This window comes from Ictidomys tridecemlineatus, chromosome 2 (assembly GCF_052094955.1).
Source record: "Ictidomys tridecemlineatus isolate mIctTri1 chromosome 2, mIctTri1.hap1, whole genome shotgun sequence".
NCBI classification, from domain to species: domain Eukaryota; kingdom Metazoa; phylum Chordata; class Mammalia; order Rodentia; family Sciuridae; genus Ictidomys; species Ictidomys tridecemlineatus.
The window spans coordinates 12,251,323-12,277,143 of record NC_135478.1 but is presented as its reverse complement, the minus strand read 5'-3'; the positions used below and the strand labels follow the sequence as shown (position 1 = coordinate 12,277,143).

The following is a 25,821-nucleotide window of genomic DNA, read 5'->3' as shown; positions in this document are numbered from 1 at the left end:
CCCTGAGGGGAGGTGAGTAACCCTGTGATACAGTGGTCATTCTCTTTATGTGTCCCTCACACCCCCACTCCTGAGGCATAAGCTAGGAAGGACTAGTAGTCAAAACCATTGACACTGGGGCTGGGGTGGTGGCTCAGCGGTAGAGCACTAGCCTAGCATGTGTGAGGCCCTGGGTTCGGTCCTCAGCACCACATAAAAATAAACAAATAAAGATATTGTGTCCATCTACAACATCTCTATATATAACATATATATGTGTGTGTGAGTGTGTGTGTGTACACAATACCTTTGTGTCTTAGTACAACTAAAAAATACTTAAAAGAAAAAAAAAACGTCAACACTGCAGAACTCAGGTGGGTAACAAGCAGGGGACTAGGTCTTCAGAACTGTGGGTATTGGCGCCCAGGTGATGCCATCACCTTGGTGTGGCCCTGCCTAGCCTTTTGCCCCAGGGAAGACTGCGTCCCTACATGTTGCCCACATCACTGTTGCATACAGTGCTTTATTGCAGAGAATGTGCTTGACCAGACTGGTGAGAGCTGAGCCACCTGCAGCTGGCAGACTGCATTGCCAGTTTGCTTTTGATCCCGTTGTCGTCTGGGCTCTGGGCACTTAATCCTCTCCAGAGTGTGCTTACTACTGTGTAGAATGCTCTTTGTTCTGCTCTCACTCTGCATGTACCTGGACACCTATGTCCTGCTCTTCTAACAGTTCCTTGTGTTCTATGGATCTGCACTGGTGCCCCATCAGAGCCCACCTTCTGTGTAGCAGCTTTAGAGCTGGAGGGCAGGGGCAGGCAAGTGGCAATGCTGGGAGCTAGTTTAGGTAGGAAGGAGCCTGCTTTCACTAGGTGTGCACTTTTTTCATTATTCTCAGGGGGCAAGTTCTCAGGCTGGCCTCAGGGAGAGGTAGAGAAGGAGCCGTGGAAGCTGGGAGGCCTGGTGCATATATCATATAAGTGAGCTTGCCGCTGGAAAGGTCAAGTCCCATCAGCTGAGTAGATCAGCAGCCGAACACCTGCGACCCAACCATGGGGTCCCAGGTGTGCTTTGCCAGGTGTATTGGGGTATACAGATCCATCTGGAAACATGTATTTGAGTCAAGAGATTCCTGGCATTTTCTTCCACAGTCCTATCCCAGTTAGAATTTTAATCTAATTTGAAATAAATGCTAACCCCCACAAATTGAATGCATAGAAATAATGGCATAATATTTCCAAAGAAGGTGAAGGCTTCTGTGCAGCAGTTGGGAGATTGCTCCAAGGTGTGTGTACATGGGGTCAAATGCACTGAGCCCACCTCTGCTTAAGGGTTCTGGGGTTGGGGGAAAGAGGCACTTGTGGTGGGCTGGGGCTTCTCCAGGACTCTTATGTCTAGACTACCTCATTTTTATCAGCCTAAATGAGATACAATCTGCTAAGGCTCGTTTATTCTACATTTCTTCAGCACTGGCTGCAGATACTGCCTGGGGCATGTTGTTGGCCTCCTTTGTTGCCATTCTTCACCTTCTGATTTTTCCTAACACACCAACCTAACTTTTTTTATTATTTGTATTATTTCTCCCCCTCCTTACTTTTTTATCCATCAGCCTGCAGGGGGTGCTGTACACCTGATCTGCCAAAAAGATCTGGCCCTGGGCTGGGGGTGGGAGAATGTCAGGGCGCGTCCTGCCCTTGACAGGGTGAATAGCTGTATTCTTAATCCCAATTAGCATTCCCGGTAGACACTGACTTTTTCACTTTCAGTGCCAGCCAAGCCTCCAGTTTTCCTTTCCTCTGGGTTTTTGCACATTTTGCGTTTTCTACCACGCTGCTCCTTCCAGGGCTTTTTTAGGTTTTCTTCTAAAGATCCCACTAGCCAAAAGAAAACCTCCAAAGGCTGAACTGGCAGGGGACCTAACACTAAAACAACTTGGCTGGATTGTGCAGGGGGACTGCTTTAGCCTGATGCTGTATTTTAGGGGGCTGTGATCATCATGTCTTAAGTGCAAGTCTCTGACTATGGACTTTGTTTCTGGTCCCCTCCAGCCCTCTTCTCCATGTTTGCTTTAGGCAGAAACCCTCCTGGGCTCCCACAGGTGCCCTGTCCCCACTCCTGCTACTGGCCATACCACAACTCAATTTTCAGCAGCTCTCCATTGCTGCCTTTTTTTTTTTTTTAACTTCCCCTTTAAAGAAAGTGGAAAGATTGTGCAACAAGTAATTTGAGAGTCCTGGGAACGGCCGTCCTGGCGGGATAGAGGGTGAGATTTACGGTGGTAGAACTGCTGGCTTGCATGCTCTCGGGCTCCCTTCATCTGGCTCAGACCACTCCCTTAGCTGCCTCAAGGGGGGCTGGTCCTCTCTTCCCAAATGTCCTCCCCACCGTGGGTGTTGCCTGGCTCCATTTTATCTTCTAAGTGCTGGCAAGCAGGGCTGGTGATGGAGCAGTAGCTTTTTCTTTGCCTTCTGTATGCACTGGCAGGCTCTTTCATGAGCTGACTGGGCACTTCTGCTCAGGAGGGACCTACTATAAGTGGTTTGTACAGCAGATTCCCAAAGTGGGAGCACACATGTGGCAATGGTGAATGATGAACACATCTTTCTGCCACCCCATGCCACAGAGAACATTGTACTCTTCCTGGTGGTGGGATAGGGGTGCCAGTAGGCAGCTCCTCCAATATCTGCTTTCCTAGGTCCCAAAGAAGCAGAGAAGTCCCATTTTCTATGGTGGATACAGGCAGCTCTGCCTTGGGGGAAGTGGAAAGGGTAGTGGGGTGCTGAAGATAGTTCTCCTTGATCTTTTGGAACTTGTTTTGCCCTTCTTGTTCTTATTTTTCCATGTGGATTGGAATTGAAATTCTTGAAAGGGCCTATTTTTGTTGCTTATATTAAGGATCAGTTCTGACTTGGTCCAGGGTATGAATCTCCAAAGAAACTCAAGAGTGGTGCTAAATCATTCTGGAAGAGGATGGTAAATGGAGCCCTCTTCTGGCAGCCATCCATGCAAAAATGCTGCAGGCTGATCAGGGCTGGGATCCTGAACCTCTGGGACCAGGTTGCAGTTTAGGGATACTGCCCAGATGAGAGTGTGGGGGCTGCTTTCCCAGCTGGGTCCTAACCACTGTGTATTTTCTTGTTCCCTGCCCAGCAGCGTGCAGTGCTGTCCCACCACTTCCTCTGAACTGAGCTATTACTTGCGTTGTATGGTTTTCAGTGGACTTCAATCTAGCTCTAGTATAGAACTACATGTTCAGTGTTGGCTTATGCAGGATTAGTACCCAGATGTCCCCCTTCCCCCACTTCTAGAGCACCTGCAGACCTGGCCTTGGCAGGCTGGAGACAGACATTGTAGGTTCTCCCTTTCCCAGTGCCATTCCCAGTGGGCTGCAGCCTTTGCTTTCACCAGCACTGGGATCCAGTCTCCCTGGCATGAGGCATGGGATATCCTAGGACTTTCCTCCAGATCTCACTTATCATGTTGCTGACATCTGGCACTTCTCAAATGCCATGCACAGGTCTTGGTAGGCAGTGGTGGCCGCACAGTTTGCATCCTTTTCAGGAGCACCCCCACACCTATCTGTGCCAAGACAGAGGTTCCGGGACATATGAGGAGATTTTTTCTGATTTTTGTCCTGGTCTTATGGTTACAGCAGAATGCAGTGCAGCTATTTTAGTCTCCTGATTTCCTTTTCCCAGGATTGGAGAGCATGTGGGCGTTTCTTACTAGCTCCAGGGTAAAAAGGAATGTTGGATGTTTTGGAAGAATTTGAGCTGGGAAGTGCAGAGAGAGGCCATGGGACACTCTTAACCACACAACTAGTCTGGGCTTCTTGGCCCCCAGAGTCTTTGAGGGACTCATTCCAGTCATATCTCTAGGCCGTGGCTTGCCTGCTCCCAGGGTATGACATTTGCCCTTGGAAAGGAGTGAAGTCCATGAAGGGGTTGGGGGTCTGCACAGCCATGTGACAACTGTATACACACACACACACACACACACACACACACACACACGAGTTACAGCTGGAGGAGTTTAAGGATTCACTGGGTTGAGGGCCATCCTTATGGAATGTGGCCTACAGTGAGAGGCCATAGTGGGTGGGGTTTTCCCAGGCATGTGTTGAGGACCAGGGAGCAGTGTGTTGTTGCATCCAGGACTCCAGCAGAGGTGTGGTTGTTCTGCTGCTGCTGCAAGGGTGGACTTGCCTGGTGCCCCTCCCTGATCCGGAAACCATGTTTGATGCCCTGGAAAAGGAAGGGAAGGACAAGACTTTCCTCCTTGGTTCTTCTCCATCCCCACCCCCTTCCTCAGTAGTGTCATGGAGTCTTCTTTATAATTCATGGGGTTTATTTATTGTTTGTTTGTTTTTGCTTTGGGGATCTAGAGGAACGCAAAGATGAGGCTCTGCTCTTTGCCTCCCTCATCTGGAGGTCCTGCACTCCACACCCCTGTCAGGGGTGATGGTTCTCTAGCCACACCAAAGAAGAAGACTCAAGTTAGCAGATGACTGATGGGCTTAACATACTGGCTAGTGGGACAGGGAGAGGTGTCTCTGACATTGAATTGGAGCAACTTAGTAATGGTGAAGGAGATGTAGCAGGCAGGCAGTTGGGACACATATGGAACTTGTTAGTGGAAACAGGTGTTCTGTCTAGAAGTGTGAATAAGCTCAGGGCAATTTTGGAGAGGTCTGAATATGCTGGATCCATGGCCCTTCTAAAGGAAAGGTGGGGTCTATTCCTGCCTTAGGCAGGGTTCCTAGTCTCCAGCACCATTCTCTTGTGCCCTGTCAGCCACTGGGGCACAGAAGACTGGCTCAGTCTGCAGTTCTTCTGTTCTTGTGACTTGATGGTACATTCCACACCATTTCTCTCACACTGGTTTCTCTCTTCCTCTATGTAGGTCCTGCCTAATCATTGGACACGGACTCTTAATAAAACGGTCTTCAGTTCCAGATTCCTTCCCAGCAAGCTATAGCTTAAGTCCATTTTCTTCTGTGAAAGGGACAGGACTCCATCAAGTTATGGAATTCCTCAGAGCCCTGGGCCTGTCCCCTGGGGTGGATTAGTCATATCCAGCAGCACACGCCTAATCCCGCCTTTGGGAAGGCTGCCTGCCTGGCCGGCCGCCCAGGCCTCCCTGTGCAAAGACTGCCTGGCTATCGTGCCCAGCCTCCCTGATCATCTGGGGTCCTTTGGGTGGGTAGCATCTCCTGGAGGGTGATGACAATCCCCCCATATACGTGTACATGTGGTGCTCCTCCATGTGCAAAGCCTGATCACAGTATATTTTCTTTCTTCATTCCCTCTTTTTCTGAGACTCCAGACCCTAAGTGCTTCCCTCTCAGGCCTTCAAGTGACTTTGGCCCAGGAATTTCATTTAGCATAAGAAAGAATACTCTGACCTCCCCAGCTTCCCCATACAAGGAGTGGGGGCTTCAGAGACAAGGCCATCTGGGCCCTGGAAGACTCAGTGGGGCCATCCTGGTTGGCTTGATTAGGAGGCTATCACCAGCCACAGCTGACTGAAGCTTCCTGAAATCCTCCTTCCATCCCCATTATTTCTATTTCTAGACGTTTATGTTGCCTGGTGGGCATTTTCCCAACTTCTTTGGCCTCTTTCCTCAAGAGGAAAGTAATTTCCAGAGCTTCTGGTGAGGGTCATTCAGGCCGTCAACCACAGCCCCTTGTGGGCCACCTGCTGCCCATCTTTTGAGGGGTATTACCAGTCCCCTAGAATGATGATGACAGGCACTGGGGCTGGGGCACTTGAGGGTGGCCACATCATCCAAGCCCTTCCAGGGGTACCAGATAGCTTTTTTGCTCTAAAATTAAATACCAGCCCTTTTTTGGTCATGAGACCAGCATCTCAGCAAAAAATACTGCCTAATATGAATCGTTCCCTGAGAAACTATCTGCATTCTAGAGGGCTCTTTTCCCCCTTCTTTTTAAAAAGTGTAGTTTACGTGTACTTCCTAGAGGTCTGCCATCTCCTGGAACCTTGGAGTCTGCCTTCTGGAGCTGGAAGCACATTGAGGAGGTGCCATTTATTGTCGGGTTGTGGGTGCCTGCCTGGAGAAGTCTGGCAGCCCTCCCCAGCTCCTTGTGTCCTTGTGCTGCTTACTGCTCCAGACCTGCTGTGGCCACAGGGTCTAGCTGTAGCTTCCCCCAAATTTCCCAGGGCCCTGCAGTGATACTTCTGAGTTCCTAAACCACTCCCAGTCCTTTCCAGGCATCCGGCTTCCAGTCAGCTCCATTTGCCAAACAGACTATTTTGAGCTGCCCTTTGGCCTGCGCCTTATGTGTTCCCAGTGAACTTGGCTTGGCTGGGATGGGGCGCTTTGTGCCCAGAGATTCCCACAGGACACTTGGGAAGCTGCTGGCATTATCTTTCTGGGAAGATTCTGCTGTCTTGGACCAAATGGCAGCCTGGATTCCCACAGTGTCTCAGCCACATGCCACCCCTTTTCTCACCCCGACAAGGTGTATACAGGTTGTAGCTACAGTCCATTTCTCCTGCTGGGTCCTCCTTGGTCCTTCTCCATCCCATCTTTCTTGCCTATGGGGCGTCCATCTGGCAGAGCATATCCAGAGCCCATTGAGCTTGAGAGCTCTATAGACTTAAGCTATCACCTGTGCTGAGTGCCTGGGGAATAGCAGAGAGGACAGTACCCACACACTCTTCCTTGTTGGCAGCTTCCTGTTTCCAGGCAATAGAAGGATTCAGCCAAGGGCTAGTTGGGGTCCTTTTGGGGAGCTATCGAGGGCTCCTCTTCTCTACCCCACCCCACACTGCCCTGCACCCTCCTTTTTGTCTCCTTGGCTGAAGTGGGGCTGGGTGGGGGGTGGGATGGGAGAAATCAGTGTTTTAATCAGATTTTACAAAACGTTTTATTCCTTTGTACAATTAATATCCTATGTAAAGATGAAATTTGTGTTGAGTTGAAGATTGTCATGGAATAAAGATCACACAGTACTTGAGGCCATCTCCATGTAACCCTTTCCAGAGAGTTTTGTGTGGGGGTGTCTGGGGCTGGTGTGTTGTGAAGCTGTGCACTTCATGTCTTGTCTTCTTACTGGTAACTCCAACACAAGGCCCAGGCTATGGGAGCCAAATAGGGCTGTCCCAAAACACACTCCATCTCTCCTTGGCCCCACCACTGGCTCCTTTAGTCTCATCTGGGTCCAGCCTTCCACCTTGTCTCAGGAGACAAACCTAGAACACACTCCCTGTGAGCTTTCCGAGGCAGCCAAGACACTCCTTAGAATCCCCAGGAGCCTGCTGTACTTGGTCCCATGCCTGATCGTGTGGACCTCTGCTCAACTACCCCTCCTTTCTGTAAGGGAAAAAGGAATGCTTTGTTCAAGGATACTAGACAACGTGCCACCATGGCCCCACTCAGCCCCTTTCCACCACTGGACCGTGTCTGGACATTTCTGAGGCTTCTCTAGGTCAGACTTCACATAGTGACCTCGCTTCTTTCCCTAACTTCCCTTTTCTGTGCCAAGTTTCCTCAGAAGTGTGCCCAGCATTTGAATAGCTACTCTGATCCACCACCACCTTGCACTGGAACAGGTGCTAGAAGAGCTTATCCTGGAGAGGTCCAGGACTGCTCCTCCTATTCCTTGGTTCAGTGGCCTGTGCCTCGTAAGACATCAGAGCTCTGCAAACCTCACCACACCTATGGTCTAGAGGCATCTAGCCTCTCCAGCTAGTGTTCCTCCAGCCTCACAGCAAACAGATGTTGTCTTAACCCTGCAGGCTTACCTAAACTGCACTCTTTTGTATATCTCATCTACAAGAACACCCCTCTAGATTTTTACTCTAACCTAGAGTCCTGAGCCCTGTATCCTGGTGTTTGGGTTTGGAACCTTATCTTTGGTTCCCATGTCCTAGATGTCCTCATTTGCTGCCTTCACCATTTGTATGAGGACATGTGTCTATAGCTGCTGAGGTGTGTGTCCATGTCTTGTCTTTTGCCATGGAGTGGTGAGCTTTTACAAGGCATGAGGTTTTTTCTCATCCCTTTGGTGGCACACTGCACCTCAAGGTCATGCATCTCAAAAGCTTAGCACAGCCCTCGAGAAACAACTCTGAGCAGAGAGGTAGCCTCGATTTAGACAAAGCATACATCCTCTGAAACCAGCAGTAAGTTTTGGCATCCTGGCAAGGAGTTCAGGGGAAGCCAGGCAAAGGTAAAAGGTATGAGATTCTTGCCTCCATGACAAGAATCTGAAAGATTCTACCTATATTACTTGCCTGCCTGGGAGCACAGGCTGGGGTGGTTTCCTTCTCTGGAACTGGTACACCATCTGTTGAGGAGGCATCCAGCTGGTAAACATTCTTTAGCATGAACCTCTGGGAAAGGAGCAGAGGTGAGTGCACAGGCCATAAAGGATGTGTCAAGGAGGCAGGCACACCCCAGAAATGTCTACACGGTGTCAATACCAAGCCAATGGCCCCGGAGAAGTTAGGGTACATGCTGTCTTCTCTGAAACATGTTGGCTCTGCCCCAGAGAATGGACTTCTCCCCTGAGGGAAGAGGAAGCAGGCTGATGTCCTCCTCCTTTGATAGCCATGACAATGGGCATCTGCCCTGTTTGTACCTGTTCCTTCTGTGGAGGCTAATTTGCTTCCTTTCCTCTCCAAAGGTGCTCACTGGGGGGACCCTCTCTACATTCCCACTGATGGTACTTTCCTCACTCATCCTGTGGCTCTGCGACCAGGCTATGACAGCACTGGTCTCTCAACCCCAGCCATTGCTTCCCCTGGGACAATGGGAAGGTGAGGGTCTCCTGAAGGCAATGCAATTAGAGGCCCCAGACTGCTACACTTTAGCTGTGTAACCCTGAACAAGTCTCCTTAACTTCTCAGCTCATTTTTCTCAGCTGTTCAATGAATTGGATCATTTTCAACATCGTAGGTTATCCCAAAACAGCCAGTTGGGGTCCAGAGCACATGGACAATGAAAATGACACACGGATAAGGGAAGGCCTTGGGCAAGAACTCTTTAGCTCAATTTCCATTGTGGCCAGCAGATGATCCTTTAATGGCACTGGTGGCCAAGCTTGGCAGGAGAGGCTTTTTTCAGGCATAGCCCCCACTAGGAAAAGTGGATGGATAGGTGACATCCATCATTCCCTTTCCCAAAATGACCATTCTGGACCAACCTAGATACCCTCAAAGCCCTGCACCCTTTTTTTTCCTCTTCTGCATTCAAAGCCAGCTTATGACCTCCCCCAGAGCCTTACCACCTTTTTTTTTCTCTGCAGAGATGGCTCCGAAGTCAAAAAAGAAGGGGCATCCAGGGAGGGACCAGAAGAAGGTATGTGGCTCAGGGTCATCCTCTCCCTTAGGTGAGAGCTGGCAGGCCACTCAGTTTTCGGCCCCAGGGGCACCTTGGGGCTGACTGGGCCTGTTGTCCCTGCCTGATATCAGCCTCTATATCTTTCTGTCTGCCTGCAGCACCATCACCACCACCATCAGCAGATGCAGCCGGCCCCAGCTCCTGTGCCCCAGCAGCCACCCCCTCCTCCCCAGCAGCCCCCACCACCGCCACCTCCACAGCAGCAGCAGCAACAGCAGCAGCAGCAACCACCCCCACCACCACCACCCACACCCTCCATGCCACAGCAGGCAGCCCCCGTGATGAAGTCGTCACCCCCACCCTTCATCGCAGCCCAGGTGCCAGTTCTGGAGCCGCAGCTCCCAGGCAGTGTCTTCGACCCCATCGGCCACTTCACACAGCCCATCTTGCATCTGCCGCAGCCTGAGCTGCCCCCTCACCTGCCCCAACCACCTGAGCACAGCACTCCGCCCCATCTCAACCAGCACGCCGTGGTCTCTCCTCCAGGTGAGCGGTGGCACTGCCCCCTTCCACCTGGGTTCTACCCTGCCATGACTGGGTACTTCAGAAAACTTCTTAGATTCAGCTGCTCAGGTCAGAAGATACGGATTCTGCATTGTGTTAGGTGGAAAATGATGAGATCCCTCTGCAGTTCACATTTGGGGGATGTAGAAACGCATCCTGATAAACTGGTGAAGGTCTGTGAGTAGGTGACCAAGGCCTGTGCTGAGTCCTAAGGAAGCTGTGTGAAAACAGCCAGCGGAAGGGTTGGGGGGGACAGCACAGCTGTAGAGGGTGGGGAGAGAGTGCTAGTTGATAAGAGGCCAAAAGGAGGTCACTCGAGTTCAGATGGGATCAGCATAGAGCAGAAAGGGTAGCCTTGGTCACAGGCTCTTTGACCTCACTGCCACAATGTTGTGTTCTTCCAGCTTTGCACAACGCACTGCCCCAGCAGCCATCGCGGCCCAGCAACCGAGCTGCTGCCCTCCCCCCCAAGCCCACCCGGCCCCCTGCTGTGTCACCTGCCCTGACTCAGCCACCCCTGCTCCCACAGCCCCCTATGCCCCAGCCACCCCAAGTGTTGCTGGAGGATGAAGAGCCATCTGCCCCACCCCTCACCTCCATGCAGATGCAGCTGTATCTGCAGCAACTGCAGAAGGTGCAGCCCCCAACGCCGCTACTCCCTTCCGTGAAGGTGCAATCACAGCCCCCTCCACCCCTGCCACCCCCACCCCATCCCTCTGTGCAACAGCAGCTCCAACAGCAGCCACCACCACCACCACCACCCCAACCCCAGCCGCCACCCCAGCAGCAGCACCAGCCCCCACCACGACCTGTGCACTTGCAACCCATGCAGTTCTCCGCTCACATCCAGCAACCTCCACCACCCCCGGGCCAGCAGCCGCCCCACCCACCCCCGGGCCAGCAGCCACCCCCAGCCCAGCCTGCCAAACCTCAACAAGTTATCCAGCATCACCCTTCACCCCGGCACCACAAGTCAGACCCCTACTCAACTGGTAAGTGCCCCTGCCCTTGGGCTCTGGGGAGGCCAGTATTGGGCCTGAGTTTTATTCTTGGGTTGGGGGGGGCGGTTAGCTTATGTTCCAGACTATAATGATCTCAGAACTGAGCTTCAAATGCTTGGGGCAGTTGAGGAGAGGGGCTGTACCCAGGGAGCATTGGTGCTTCCTACAGTGTCTTTATTAGATGTCTGTCTTGCTTGCAAACTGAGATTGCTCAAAGTAAGGCTTCCTTTCTTCCTTCTCTTAGAACACACAGTCAAGAACATGGCAATGCACCCTTAACTCCTGCAAGGTGGGGAATCCAGGAGCCCCAGGGAGGCACCTAATCCACCTTTGGAGTTCAGAATAGGCTTCCTGGAGGAGGTGACTATGGTACAAGCAATAGTTGAATTAGTAAACAAGATGGAAATGAGATTCAGGCAGAGCCAGGAGCAGGTCTGGGCTGTGAGTGCTGTTTTGGAACAGGGGGGCTCTGCTCTCAGCACTGTGAGGCCCACCTGGTAATCAAAATATTCTGGCCATGTCCCAGCTTATATCTTATGATATGGTAACATTAAGGATCAGGGCAATGATCCTGGACTGACAGCGTAGGTTTTACAGTCTGCCTTGGGGGCTCTCCAGGTGCAGCCCACAAATTGAGCAGCAGAGCAGAGCAGAGCAGGGCTGTGGCTGCTCCTAAACCCAACAAAAGCTTCCAGGTGCCAAATGGATTGCCCGTGTCCTAATCTGAGAGCAGCTGTCTGTCCTCCCTGGGAAAAACTGGTGTAGGGCTTCATCACTGTGCAGCTGGGGCTGTTCTCAGCCCAGAGCAGGCCAAGCTTCCCTGTGGGAGGAAGGTGATCAACAGATGACAGAAGAACTGGCATTTCAGGCAGCTTAGGCCAATAGCCTAGGACGTCAGGCCAACTCTTTGAATCCCAAACCCCCACTCAAACTCCTACAGCCTAGGAAGGGGCATAAGGAGTGGTGAGGGTTAAAACCCAGCTGGGGTCTTTGAGCCAAAAACTAAGTTGTCAAGAGTTCCACAGAGGCTCAGCCGGCATCCCTGGGCACCTGGTCAGCTTTTCTGTGCCATCCCTCTACAGCCACCAGCAGGTGGATGGTTCCTTACAGCATTGGCCCAAGGGTCTAGCCCTAGATGAGAGCCTGTCGTATTCATGTGGCCTGTGGATCACTGGAACCAGGCTAAAACCCAGGCCAGCAGAAGAAGATGGTAACATCCAAAGGGGTCCACTCACTACAATGAGAAGTAGGGTCAAGACCAATAAAAACAACCCCACAGGGTTATGAGGCTTTAAGAACAGGGCAAACATTGCCACAGTGTAGGCTCCAAGCAACTTTTATTAGTGTTTTTTGTAGGGAGGTGTGAGACCTAACTTTAGAGAGTAACATGAGGGTATGACACACCTGGGGCATTATGGTCTACTCCAGGCTTACCAAGATAGGGACCTTCAATTGGGGGGCCCTTGGAGGACCCAGGAGTACCTTTGCTGATAGACAGTGGCTTTGAAGCAGGACCTGGAGGAGGTCAACATATAGGACCAAATTAGATTGCTCAGTGAGAAGCATGAAGTCGAACTCAGAGCACATTGGAAAGGCAGTGCTTACTTTTGTGGATAGTGTGGCTTGTCCTGAGCTGTAACTAGCCAAACTGTATCAGGTGGCAAGACCTCTTTCAGGCAAGGATTTGAGCAGAAGGGTGTCGGGGTTGCATTGGATTGGGTGGGACTTGGCTCCTTGCCCAGACCTGAGGGGCTGGCTCACTATGACCTGGGTTTCAGTTTCCTTACTGTACCACTGAGAAGACTGAAGTACTCCATGGTCCATTTCCCAGTGGCCAGCAGCAGGGCTGTCCAGAATTCCTCTTGACCTGCAACTCTTTGGGTCTCCCCTAGCCACATAGTGGGCTAGCTTGAAGCCCTCGGATCTTTTCTACCTGCTGTGTTCAGGTAGAGTCCTGTCTCTGTCTTGCCCGTTTTGCAGATAAGCTGAGTTAGGGTGTAGGACTTTAGGAAGGATCCTGAAGATCCCCACCCTCACCCCCAGGGACTAAGCCCCAGATACTCAGCAACCACCCAGGTAGGCCAGGTTGCTCAGAGGAAAAGCAGGGAGGTTAGCCAGGTTCATCCTTTTGAGTTGACATCCTTGTGTTTAGCCCAAGCCACACTTCAGAACTAAAACTACTTTCAAAAACTACTAGTCCCTGGACCCCACCTGAGAACCCCACATATCAGGAAGTGTGGTTTTCAAAGCTTCCTGCATCTGGTATGTAGAAGATCAATATACTAGTACTGGTGTCATGGGACTCCATAAAGCCCTTTGAGCACTCAGCCCAGGGACGTGGCTGAAAGGGCCCCATATCCTGAGAGATAGGGAGCACTCAGCCCTTTGGAGGAGGGGAATCAAATCCTTACCAGGCAGGCCCAGTAGAGGATCTTTACTCTTTGAAGCCTGACCAGGCCTCATGCTGGTTCTACTTCCAGGCTTTCCCTTCCCATTCTAGTTTACTCAAGGCCCAGGGCTGGTCGCCTCTACACTAGCTCCCTGACATACTCCTTGTGCCCTCTCCTAGGTCACCTCCGAGAAGCCCCCTCCCCGCTTATGATACATTCCCCCCAGATGCCACAGTTCCAGAGCCTGACCCACCAGTCTCCACCCCAGCAAAATGTCCAGCCTAAGAAGCAGGTAAAGGGCCAAGCTGGGTCACAGCCCTCAGGGGCAGACATGGACCACAGCCAGGGGTGTCTGCCTGCCTCACCAACCATTGTGCCTCTGCTCTTTCAGGATTTGCATAAGGCCTCAGTGGTCCAGCCCCAGCCCCTTGTGGTGGTGAAAGAGGAGAAAATCCACTCACCCATCATCCGCAGTGAGCCCTTCAGTCCCTCTCTGAGGCCGGAGCCCCCGAAACACCCAGAGAGCATCAAGGCCCCAGTCCACCTGCCCCAGCGTGAGTGCCCTCCATGCCCACAGCTGGAGCTCAGGGTCCCAGCTCTGTGCCAGACATGAGCTTAACTCTGGGGCCATGGATTGTACCCTACCGGGATAAGGTGGGCCCCTGCCCACAGGCTGTTTGTGTTCCAGGACCTGAGTTGAAGCCTGTGGATGTTGGGAGACCTGTGATCCGGCCCCCTGAACAGAATGCAGCCCCTCCAGGGGCCCCTGACAAGGAGAAACAGAAACAGGAGCCTAAGACGCCAGTGGCACCCAAAAAGGTAGAGATAATAGGCCTATGGTAGCCCTGAGGTCCTCCACACCAGGGAGGCACCTTAGAGGACATGAGCTCCCTACTCAAGCATAGTAGGCTTCTCACTCTTCTTCATTTCTCTGCCCTGCAGGACCTGAAAATCAAGAACATGGGCTCCTGGGCAAGCCTGGTACAGAAGCATCCAACTACCCCATCCTCTACAGCCAAGTCATCAAGTGATAGTTTCGAACAGTTTCGCCGTGCTGCCCGGGAGAAGGAAGAGCGTGAGAAGGCCCTGAAGGCACAGGCTGAGCATGCAGAGAAGGAGAAAGAGCGACTGCGGCAGGAGCGCATGAGGTGGGCTGTGGTCCGGGCAGGGCATCGGGGCTCTCAGGGCCACACCAAGGCCCCAGGCTGACCCAGGGCCCTGCTCTGCCCAGGAGCCGAGAGGACGAAGATGCACTGGAGCAGGCACGGCGAGCCCATGAGGAGGCACGGCGACGCCAGGAGCAACAGCAGCAGCAACAGCAGCAGCGGCAGGAACAGCAGCAGCAGCAGCAGCAGCAGCAGCAGCAGGCTGCCGCTGTGGCTGCCGCCGCCACCCCCCAAGCCCAAAGCTCCCAGCCCCAGTCCATGCTGGACCAGCAGAGGGAATTGGCCAGGAAGCGGGAGCAGGAGCGAAGGCGCCGGGAGGCCGTGAGTTTGGGACCATAGTGGGGACTCTTGGGCAGAAGTCTACCTGAAGGAACTGGCAAAGGAGGTCTAGGAGCGGGAGGGGCAGATAGTGAGCCCAGGCCTGCCAGTGCACTCCAGGCTAACCTCTGGTCTCAGAGGTGGCTCAACTGGGAAATAAATGGCCCAAGTGCTTTGAGAATGGGCGCTGAGGGAAGAATCCCAGGGAAGGTGTGAGGGGCCAAACCCAGACAACATGGGTGGTAGGTATAGAGAAAGTCTTAGAGTCACAGTAGAAGCAGGGCACCTGAACTCATTCCCACCCTCCTTCCTCTTTTTCTCCAGATGGCAGCTACGATTGACATGAATTTTCAAAGTGATCTATTGTCAATATTTGAAGAAAATCTTTTCTGAGAGCGCCTAGGTGACTTCTGACTTTGATTTTCTGGCAAAACATTGACTCTCCATAGTGTTAGGGACGGCAGTGGAGGCGGTAGCAGGGGCCAGGGTGTCTCCAGGCCTGGCCCTACTGCATGCTATGCCCAGGGCAGGCCTGAAGGGCAGCTGAAGATTGCAGAGCCCATCTGCCTTACAGCCAGCCGGAGGGACGTCCCACCACCCCTCTCACAGGACGTCAGCTCAGAGCACGCCTCAATACGAGCAAGAGCAAGTGCCGGCCGGACTCAAGGCCTGTGTCCCCATGTGTGGGGCAGAAGCCCTTCTCTCCGCCAAATGTCTACACAGTATACACAGGACATTGTCGCTGCCGCCACCGAGACTGATTTTCTGTCCCTGAGAACATGACGTTTGTGACGTCCTGCCTGATGGGAGTCTTTCCCCACACCCTAGCCATCGCCGCTTGCTCCTAAGAGGCCAGGACAGGTCCAAGTGGGCTGCAGCGGACGAGGGCAGTGGCCCACATCCCCTTGCTGGCACTGACTTTGCCTTGAACAGACCCCTCCCTCCCCTCCCCCCACAAGCCTTTAATTGAGAGCCGCTCTCTATAAGTGTTCGCTTGTGCAAAAGGGAATAGTGCCGTGGAGGTGTGTGTGTGTCCATGGCAATTCTGATCGAGGTGACCGTCCCATGAGTGTGGGCGGGCCTTGTCCGGGGAGTGAGGCCACCAACCAAAGTCAGTTCCTTCCCACCTGTGTTTCTGTTTTTTGTTTTTTGTTTTTTTTTTTCTATATATATATATTTTTGTTGTTGAATTCTATTTTATTTTTAATTCTCTCTTCTCCAGACACAATGGCACTGCTTATCTCCGAAATGGTGTGATCGTCTCATTGAGCGGCGGCTCCCACCGCACTGTGGGTAGTGTGTGACCGTGGCTGTACTGTATAGTGAACATAGTTGACATATCTTTGTTTGAAGTTTGTTGGTGACTCCACCAAACCAGTGTAAAAAAACAAAACTCAAAAAAAATCCACAAAAAAAAAAAAGCAAAAAAAAAAACAAACCTGCCTATATTTTACTCGGTTTCAAACTCTTATTAGTCTATTTTTAATTATAAACCAGAAAGCTGCGATCCCCTTCTTCCTGCCATTTGTTGGCTTTTCTTTCTTTGTTTTTTAATGTCAAGTCTGTGTTTTGTTTTGGGGGTTTTTTGTTTTGTTTTGTTTTTGTTTTTTAACCAAGAAAGGAAGGGACTGAGGATTAGGTGGGCTCCAGGAACTAGGGGGTGAAGGGGCACAGACTGAGGCAGAGGCTTTCCCTGCCCAGTACCCAGTCCCAACCAGTTGGCTGCTCCCTCCCATAATTTTTTTTTTTTTAAATAATTGGAGCCCTTGGCGAGGTTATGAGTGCCATGAGAACCCACTACACCACGATGCTGGTGCCTCAGTGTTGGCCAAACTCTGGAGTCACTGACTGGTTTGACTTTCATACGGTGAATATGCATTTGGTCTGTACTGATCATGGAATAAACACATCTCTCTTTTTTAATGCTGGTGTCTCCCTGACATTTCTTTGTGAACCAACTGTTGCCTAGGCTAGGCCCAGGTTCCTCTCTTCTCTCAGGACCTAGGCCACAAGAACTATCAACAATGACAACATAACCCCTTTCCTGTAGCCTGTTTCTGCTTTTCCTGGGCAGGAGCCACTTAGGCTCACAGCAGCCACCCCAAGCTGAAAGTGTGACAGGGAGCCCAGATAACCCATCATCCTTCCTGTGGACCTTGGCCTAGGTGGGTGACATGCCCCAATAGAACTTTGGCCAAACTCCAGACCGTACTTTTCCTATTTGCTGTCCTCCACCTTGTCCCCCACTTACCAAAGGATTTGGGCCACTTATCCCACCTTGCTTGCCTCAACCTAACTCCTCCTTTCATTTAAGCTCAGGGTTAACCAGATATTCTTAGGTAAGTGTACATTCCCCTAAAATAGGATCCTTGTTCTCACACACACACACACACAAGAACGCACACATTTCCACTCCAGAAAGCCCACAAGTGGCCTCCCTGCCAGTGGGCTTACCGTACGCACATACCCCAGCCACAAGGTATGGGTGGCACCAAGAACAGCCCCAAGGTTGTAAGGTTCAAGCATATAATTTATTTGTATGCGGTAACAAACTGAAACATTTCTAGCACTGTTTATTAACCCACATTCCCCTTTTTCAACCATGAAGATCCTTCCTTGTCTTGTTTAGGATCTGCCAAACCTCCTAGGGAGGGTGTAGTTAAGGCATCCAGTCAGTGGCCCCCCCACTTCCTCAGTGTCCCTGCCCACCCCAGGCACTTCATATACCTGTGCCTGTTTGAACTGTGCCAGTTCAAATTTGACATATTTTGGTTTTGGGGGGTTTCTTCCATCTCATCTCACGTTCTTCATTTTTGTTATTTGTTTTGTTCAGAAACTTCCCAGGCTGAGTCAGTGGTTGAGTTGGATAGTTTTGTCTGCACCTTCCTGCTAAAGATTTTTAACTCTGCCATGGCCTTCTCCACACCCCTCTGATGTTTCTCTAACTGGGTTGTAATTAGAACTGGGATTTATTTAATTTTTCTGGCCATTTCCAAATCCCTCCCACAGTACTAGAAATCTTAGTCCTATACAAGTTAAGAGGTGTGTACAAGCCCCATTGTACTGTATGCACGGATCGCTTGGCCAATAATCATGTCAGTGAATCTGAGACTTGTATTAAAACACTTTAGACATTTGTAGAAGGGAATTCGTAGACTTTTCACTTATATACTAAAGGTTCTTTTTTTTTTGTGCAGTTCTCATTGCAAAAATAAACATTTGTACTGAATATAAAATTACCCTTCTATGACTACTGCTTTTTATTTTTTATTTATTTTTTTACTATGGAGTGCTTGGGGAATTTGTGAGTCATCCTTGTGCAGGGGCCATGCTAATTTTCTGTAATCAATTCCACTTTTAGTATAAGTGCTATGGAAGTGAGCACACTACTGTCTTTTTGAGGGCAGAGTTGGGAGGAAGGGTAAAGTGGGTGCCAGGGTCAGGGTTTGTTCAAGAAGAGATGTTCCCAGACACTTAGAGCAGCCAGCCATACAGCCAGATTCCAGAGTTGGGAAAAGATTCTGGGACCATAAAGTTGTCAGAGGTCTGATTTGATGAAATAAACAGTTATGGGGCAGTTGCACAAGGCTCTGGTTCAATCCCCAGGACCAAAAAAAAAGTAATGATACAGGCTAATCAAGAAAGGTAGGTGCTGAAGCCTAGAGAACAAAAGTTGGTGCAATGGCTGGGCACAAGCCTGTAATTTCAGCTACTTGGGAGGCTGAGGCAGGAGGATAAAAAGTTCTAGACGAATTTCAACAACTTATCAAGATCCTGTCTCATAGTAAAAACGGCTGCAGATATAGCTTAGTGGTAAAGTGCCCCTGGGTTCTATGCCCAGAACCACCAAAATCAAAAAATATAGGCAATGTGTAATCGGTAGTGTCATTCCTTTCTGAGACGCTATAAATAACTGGAAAGATAGGGCTGGGATTTAGCTCAGTTGGTGGAGTGCTTGCTTCGCATCCACCAGGCCCTGGGTTCAATCCCCAGCACCACAAAAATAAGTAACTGGAAAGAGGTGGGCGGTGAAGATAGAGTTTTAAGTTAGATGAAACCAAGAAAGTAAAAATGGAAAAGGGTATCCACTGGTGGTAATGCAAGTAAGTGAATAATGCTTCAAATCGGAAAATAAATAGCCACAGACACACATTATAAGTAACCATCAGAATCTAAAAGCTTTCCAATGGCTGTGGGATTGGAACCACAGATTAATGCTTTCCTCAGTAAATCTTTCTGGGTTGCTGTTTGTATGACTTCAGGCAAACGTCTTCGTCCTGAAACTTGAGGTTCATGGATCCGTAATGCAAGAGCGTCATAATAATATTATCTATACTTAATAACTCTTGCTATAAGAGTTAAATGAGTGTCCATCCCTGATATCTCCGGGGAGGGTTGCAAGAGGTAGGGAAGAAGGTGGCTCCTGTAGGGACTTGGCTCTGACCCAGGGTTCCATCATGCCTGGCGCAGCTTCCTCTTGCCGCCAAGGCCCCAATCGCCCCGGCCCTCCTCCAGCTTCCAAGCTGGTTTTATCCTCTAGGAGTCGAGGTTTCCTCTTCATTGTTCTCTACCGGCGGAGCCCAGATCCCGGTCTCAGTCCAGGACCTGTCGCTTGGACATCAATGGCCGCCACTGTCCAATCACAGCCGTGTAGGGGCGGGCTGGTGGGCCCGCTGGACCAACAGGAGAACTGGACGGGGCAGAGGCCTCAGGACTCGCCGTTGGAACCAGGACTAGGTGAAGTATGCTGCTGGGTCCCACGAAGTCAAGCCAAGGAGAAGGCCACGCGCTCCAAGGCGGGAGCCACTCGGGTGGGATGGTAGCCGAGGCTTCCGAGACCGAGACCTCTTCGGGTTGCCTCGATTAACCGCCACAGCATTGCCTGTTCTTCCGCTTCCGGGCCTTCGAATCTACCATAGTAGGTTCCGGCCCCGCCTCTCTATCTCATTGGCCGAGCTACAGGCCAGCTTCAGTTCATTGGCCAAGCCTCCAGCCTTCTCCGCCCAATGTTAGGCCCCACCTCCTTCATGCTCCACCCACCTATATATGCACGCCCCTTCATCCGAGGCCCCGCCCATTTCGCACAGGGTCTGCGTTTGTCTGGATTCCGAATTTCCCTCTTGCCTTTAGACCCACCCACCTGCTGCAGGTGTCCTCCCAGGTCTAGTCCCTGTCTTAAGCTCCACCCAGACCTTCCTAGGCCCCGCCCACGCCTCCTCTTTTCCCCCAAGGCCCCTCCCCAGCCACCTAAGCCAGGTCTTCGAGGTCTCTGTCCCAGCACCCTACCTAGACTTGTTCCTTGGCTGTGTCACACCCAGGTGTTTACCTGACACTTTAGGTGAGTCTTGTGCGGTGGCGGTTTCCGTCTGAGCTGACTATCTATTCCCTCAGCGAGTCTCAAAGCGCCGACGGCACGGAGGGTCCTCAGACCAAAGGCGGTGGGCTCCCCGGGCCGGATCCCGCCTCGCCACTGCTGCCAGAGCCTCTGGCCCACGCTCCCGACCGCAGCACTGTCGTCATCCCGGGGCACGGCAACATGCCGGAGCTGGTGGTGACTGCTCTGCTGGCGCCGTCGCGCCTCTCGCTGAAGCTGCTGCGTGCCTTCATGTGGAGTTTAGTGTACTCGGCAGCTTTGGTGGCCGGGGCAATCTATGGCTGCATCGCGCTCACGCACGTGCTGTGCCGGCCCAGACGTGGCTGTTGTGGGCGCCCCAGGCGAGCGGCTCCCGCTTGCCTGAAGGACCCCACACTGGGCAAGCATGACTTCCTGAGCCTCAGGGTAAGTGCTTGCGGGCGGGCGCCGTTGGGGCTGTGGGATCTCAAGGGTTTGGGATACGATGAGCAAAGAGGAAATAATTGAGTCCAAATCCGGTTCAGTACAGAGTCCTGGGGGTTCTAGTCTAGGAAGGAAAGATTCAAAGGGCTTTCATCTTGCCCTCCCGCAGAGCTCTGGTCTTCGTCTGCACTATGTCTCCGCTGGCCACGGCAAGGGGCCTCTCATGCTGTTTCTACATGGCTTTCCGGAGAACTGGTACGTCTGGGGCACATGGGACTGGGGAGCTGTGGAGCTCCCACCACTAGGGCACCCAAGAAGTGGGGATGAGGGCTGAGCAGTCCTAGGGTTACAGAGCAGATTATAGGGCCCAGACAGTGCCAAGAGGGCAGGGAGACCACCAGGATGCCTGGGATCTGTAGATCCTGAGGGGATGGGACAAAGAAGCATTGAGATTGAAGCTGACCTGTATTTGGAGTACAGCTGGCCTCTGCATCTGCCTGGGTTTCCCCCATCCTTTCTTCTGGGAAGTCCAGAGCAGGAAGGTGGGGTTACCAGTCTCTGTTGTGTGTAGGATGGAAGTGCCTCCTGGGGGCCCTGACTCAACTTCCCCCCACACTCCCTCCTGCTGAGCAGGTTCTCCTGGCGCCACCAGCTCAGGGAGTTCGAGAGCCACTTCCATGTCGTGGCTGTGGACCTGCGTGGCTATGGCCCTTCTGATGCACCAAGAGATGTGGACTGTTACACCATCGACCTGCTGATGGCTGACATCCAGGATGTTATCCTGGGCCTGGGTGAGGACTCAACCCCATTCAGACAAGGCTTCCCCCATCCTGTACATGCCCATCTCCTCATTCTTACTCCTTGCTGGGACTCATGTTGCCCACCCTGCCTCACTCCTACCTGACATCTTACACCAACTCCTCTGTCCTCCAGGTTACTCCAAGTGCATCCTTGTGAGCCATGACTGGGGCGCTCTCCTTGCCTGGAATTTCTCCATCTACTTCCCATCCCTGGTAGAGCGGATGGTTGTGGTCAGCGCTCCCCCCATGTCAGTGTACCAAGGTGTGTCATGAAGGCTGGGATGTGCCAGCGTACACGGGTATACGTTTGTATTTGCACTTCTCCATTCATGCCAAGGGTTAGGAGTATAGCAGTGAACTTGGATCCCTTCCCTGTGTCACTTCTCAATTGAAAATCAATGACAGCACACTTAAGAGTGACCCACATTTTTTAAGCACTTTCAAATACAAGTTGAAGGATTATAGCTTAGTGCTAAAATGCTTATCTAGCATGGTTGAGGCCTAAATTTAATCCCCAGCACTGAAAAAAAAAGTTGTTGCCTAGGACCAGAAGTATTTCAGATTTCAAAATTTTTAGATTTTACAATTTGTACATAGTAAAATGGGACTGAAGTCTAAACATGAAATAATTCATAATTCAGCCAGGTGTGGAGGTACACACCTGTAATCCTAGTGGCTTGGGAGACTAAGGCAGGAGAATCACAAGTGCAAAGCCAGCCTCAGCAACTTAATGAGGCCCTAAGCAGCTCAGCGAGACCATCTCTAAATAAAATACAAAAAGGGCTGGGAAGGTGACTCCATGGTTAAGACCCTCTGGGTTCAGTCCCCAGTACTGGGGGGAAAAAAAGAGAAAAAAAGAAATAGTTCATTTTTTCATATATACCTTGCACTCAGACATAAGGTAATTTGTAGAATAGTGGGTTTTTTTTTTTTTTAGTTGTAGTTGTATTTATTTATTTATTTATTTTTATGTGGTGTTGAGGATCAAACCCAGCGCCTTGCACATGCAAGGCGAGCGCTCTACCACTGAGCCACAACCCCAGCCCCCTGTAGAATAGTTTTTAACAATTTTATATGTAAAAAAAAGTTTGTAGAGGGCTGGGATTATAGCTCAGTTGGTAGAGCACTTGCCAAGTATGTGTGAGGCACTGGGTTTGATCCTCAGCCCACATAAGAATAAAATAAAGGTATTATATTCATCTACTATAAAAATATTTTTAAAAAAGTTTATAGACATGACCCATCAGAGGTCCAGTGTGAAATTTTGCATTTGTGGTATCATGTTAGCATTCAAAACTTTTGAATTTTGGAACATTTCAGATTTTCAGATGAGCAACGTTCAACCTTTACAGGTTGCCTCTAACAGGGAGCCTGTATACAGTAACCTACCCAGGGCTCCTGGTCTTAGACAAAAATATGTTCCACCTAGAAGAGACTGAGACGAGGGAGGTTGAATGCTTTCTTGGTGGTGAAGACATAGACAACTAAGCAACCACTGCTATAATAGCATGAGATGGTCATTTCTGTCCACCCAATGTCTTATCACATCACCTGATTTGGGGCATTTTGGGGGGTGAGTTTGTTCCTGGGGATTGTACACAGGGCTTCAAGCATGTTAAGCTTGGGCTCTGTCTGCTATTTATACTCTATCCCCACCCATATCACCTGATTTTAATTATTATTTATTTACTTTTTGTCTTACTGGGGGTTGAAACTAGGGCTTCATGCATGCTAGACAAGCAAGTGTTCTACCACTGAACTATCCCTCCAGCCCTCACTTGATTTTAATTCCCACCATTGTAGTCAAAACTGCTCAGCCCCCACCACCATTGTTGTTTCCTATCTGTTTCCAACTCTAGATTGAAAGCTCCTTGAGGGCAGGAAGTTTTTCTGTCCTATTCACTTTTGGGTCTCCAAAGTCTAGAACCAGACCTGGCACATAAATGCCAGTGAATGCTTCCAGGCCTAGGCAGCAGAAGCATACTGGTGGCTGTGGGAGCTTCGAAGAGGTAGAGGGAGGCACTGTGAATACAGTGACTACCTGGCAAGGAAGAAAGCTGGTACCTGGGCCAGGAATGGGACAAAGTGTCTTCATAGCAAGGCAGGCAGTGGCGGTATTCTTGAGGACTGTGTGCCTGACAGGGGTGTTGGGATACAAGAGTGCAGAGTCATTCCGGGCCCAAGCTCTTGTGTTGTCTTCCCCTCATTCCCTTCCCAGACTACTCAATACGCCACATTGGCCAGTTCTTCCGATCGAACTACATGTTCCTGTTCCAGCTTCCTTGGCTGCCAGAGAAATTGCTGTCCATGTCTGACTTCCAGGTGCAGAGGGGTGGAGGCCTAGGGGTGTGGGGTAGCAGGTTGGGACTAGGAAGGCTGGACACTGAAGTCAGAGCCCTGTTCTGTGCCCAGATCCTGAAGACTACCCTCACCCACTACAAGACAGGCATCCCACACTTGACCCCCAGTGAACTTGAGGCATTCCTTTATAACTTCTCTCAGCCTGGTGGTCTCACAGGGCCCATCAACTACTACCGAAACCTCTTCAGGTAAGACTGGACCCAGGGTAAAAGCGCAGAAGAGTTCCAGGGACAGGGAGTAGGAGTAGCCATCCTTCTGCCTGTCTGTCTGTCTGTCTTGGCCATAGGAACTTCCCTCTGGAGCCCCAGGAGCTGGCCACACCCACACTGCTGCTGTGGGGGGAGAAGGACCCCTACATGGAGGTGGGGCTGGTGGGAGCCATTAGTAGACGCTTTGTGCCAGGCCGACTGGAGGCCCACATCCTGCCAGATGCGGGGCACTGGATCCCCCAGAGCCACCCCCAGGAGATGCACCAGTACATGTGGGCCTTTTTGCAAGACCTGCTGGACTAGTGACCCTTGCTCGCCTGCCTGCCCAGGTACACAAGCACACAGAAACTCAGGAACACATCATCTCTGTGTGCCTGGGAGTCTGTATACATACATACATGGTGAACTCCTGGATCAGCCCTGGGTGTCAGTCTTCTGGATGGCACACAAATGCATGTGTGGATTCCCTGAGGCACACCAGTCCAGCATGGGTGTGTGCATGCATGTGTTGCAAGCATTTGGACCCTGGGAACTCTCCTTCATGGAGTTAGGTTCTAGAATTTAGTTTCTGACCCTCCTTACCAAAGGTGCTGTGTAGACTATAAACTGATATTTCTGTCTCTCGCTCCCAGTCTGGATCTCAAGTCTTCTCCAATATTCTATCCAATATGGTAGTGCTAGCCACAGATGGCTACTTCAATGTAAATGTGAATTAATTAAAATGAAATCCAATTTAAAATGCAGTGCCTCAGTCACAGTAGCTATATTTCAAGTGCTCAATTGTCACATTAGTGCAGAAAGTTCTATTAGTGTCAGTGAGAATGTTCCTAGTTTAAGAGTGGGGGACCTCCTTGCCTATCTATCTCCTGACCACCTTACACTCTTAGGAAGGCAGGTGAGTATGCAGATTCCCCTCCAGCTGGACTCAGGGCAGCTCCCAAGGATCCCTTTCCCCATTATAACCAAGTTCAAGTCAAGTTCTCTCACCCCAGCCTGTGCCAGCCCGTCTCAGATCTCTGGGCTCCGTTAACAAACATGAGATTCTAGACTCAGCATAGGAAGAGACCAACTCTCTGTATGGTCATCTGGGATCTGAGGGCTTTCCCTTTCGGCTCCTAGAATCTTCTGCTCCAGATTAACTGAAGTTTCTGCTGACTCTGGAGGCTTCTGGCTCCGGCCTCAAATGAGGGGGTTAGAAGTGGAGGGTGGACCTCCAGCATCAACTTCTATCTCCTTGACTTTAGAATTTAGGGTCTTGGGGATAGTGTCATCATCTGCCGCATAAGGACTCAGGAGACCTGAGAAATTCATTCTAGTTTTGTTCTAAGTCCTAGGTATACAGTGTGCACCATAAGCCCATCTTAAAGCTAAACCTTGCAAAATTTGATCCAGCTCACAGAAGCCTCCCTTGCACAAGTGGTTTGACATTTCTGTGAGACCAAGAGTGAAGTTTGGGATAGGAAAATTTGGGATTGTAAGACATAGCCCACGTCCTGGAATTCACAGGGAGGAGAGAGGGCTGATCGAGTGAATGACAGAGCTCAGGTAAGACTTCTCTGAGAAACCAGAGGCTGGCCCCAGTGGGGGTGGGGAGGGGTTGCCCTTTTCCCAGGAGTAGGAAACCATCAATAGGCTGGGACAGAGCTCTGCCTATTGGAGTAACAATGTGGAGGCCAGTAGCTGCTAACCAGACCGCCAGGGGCTGTGGGGAGTTTGAATTCGATTCTCAAGGGAAGTCAGAGCGGGTTTTCAGCAGGGTAGGGACATGGCTTGCATTTTGAAGAGCTCCCTGTGGCGGCTGGACAGTCCCATAGTTCCCTGCAAGAATGAGAGTAGAGAGACAGGCAGTGGACCGTCAGCACAGTGCAGCCGCTCAACTCAACAGAGCAGGCCTCCCCTGCAGGGGGCAATGTCCACCTCCTTGGGGGCCAGAAGGAGGAGTCCCTGAGAC

The 25,821-nt window shown here is 51.0% G+C and overlaps 2 protein-coding genes and 1 non-coding gene across 12 annotated transcripts in view; 2 read left to right on the top strand and 1 right to left on the bottom strand.

Annotated features, from left to right (window-relative positions):
* The window catches only part of Brd4 (bromodomain containing 4), an 85,840-nt gene extending 69,193 nt beyond the window's left edge, over positions 1 to 16,647 (top strand). For 5 of the 7 annotated variants that reach the window (XM_078037693.1, XM_078037692.1, XM_078037694.1 and 2 more), the window contains 9 exons: positions 9,251 to 9,303; positions 9,444 to 9,831; positions 10,254 to 10,841; positions 13,420 to 13,532; positions 13,632 to 13,794; positions 13,929 to 14,059; positions 14,183 to 14,388; positions 14,472 to 14,727; positions 15,049 to 16,647. In XM_078037693.1, coding sequence (XP_077893819.1) covers positions 9,251 to 9,303; positions 9,444 to 9,831; positions 10,254 to 10,841; positions 13,420 to 13,532; positions 13,632 to 13,794; positions 13,929 to 14,059; positions 14,183 to 14,388; positions 14,472 to 14,727; positions 15,049 to 15,117 — 1,967 coding nt within the window. In that variant the 3' untranslated portion in view covers positions 15,118 to 16,647. Of the gene's footprint in view, positions 1 to 9,250; positions 9,304 to 9,443; positions 9,832 to 10,253; positions 10,842 to 11,094; positions 11,211 to 13,419; positions 13,533 to 13,631; positions 13,795 to 13,928; positions 14,060 to 14,182; positions 14,389 to 14,471; positions 14,728 to 15,048 lie in introns of those variants that run through there. The other 2 variants (XR_013434190.1, XM_078037697.1) reach the window with 2 other exon arrangements.
* Positions 16,648 to 18,002: 1,355 nt separating this feature from the next.
* LOC120892073 (U6 spliceosomal RNA) lies at positions 18,003 to 18,109 on the bottom strand. Its single transcript, XR_005736743.1, has one exon. It is a non-coding gene; the product is annotated as a U6 spliceosomal RNA (small nuclear RNA).
* A 1,271-nt stretch (positions 18,110 to 19,380) lies between these two features.
* Positions 19,381 to 24,613, top strand: Ephx3 (epoxide hydrolase 3). 4 transcript variants are annotated; one of them, XM_040290345.2, is made up of 8 exons: positions 19,381 to 19,461; positions 20,116 to 20,503; positions 20,670 to 20,755; positions 21,134 to 21,291; positions 21,434 to 21,562; positions 23,519 to 23,622; positions 23,713 to 23,849; positions 23,948 to 24,613. In XM_040290345.2, exons 2-8 carry the CDS (start codon positions 20,261 to 20,263, stop codon positions 24,171 to 24,173), a joined length of 1,083 nt encoding a protein of 360 aa, XP_040146279.1. In that variant the 5' UTR covers positions 19,381 to 19,461; positions 20,116 to 20,260; the 3' UTR covers positions 24,174 to 24,613. The 4 variants fall into 4 exon arrangements, with proteins under 4 accessions (XP_040146279.1, XP_005333117.1, XP_040146277.2 ...); XM_005333060.5 differs by lacking the exon at positions 19,381 to 19,461 and adding an exon at positions 19,469 to 19,642; XM_040290343.2 differs by lacking the exon at positions 19,381 to 19,461 and adding an exon at positions 19,768 to 19,885.
* The last annotated feature ends 1,208 nt before the right edge of the window (positions 24,614 to 25,821 follow it).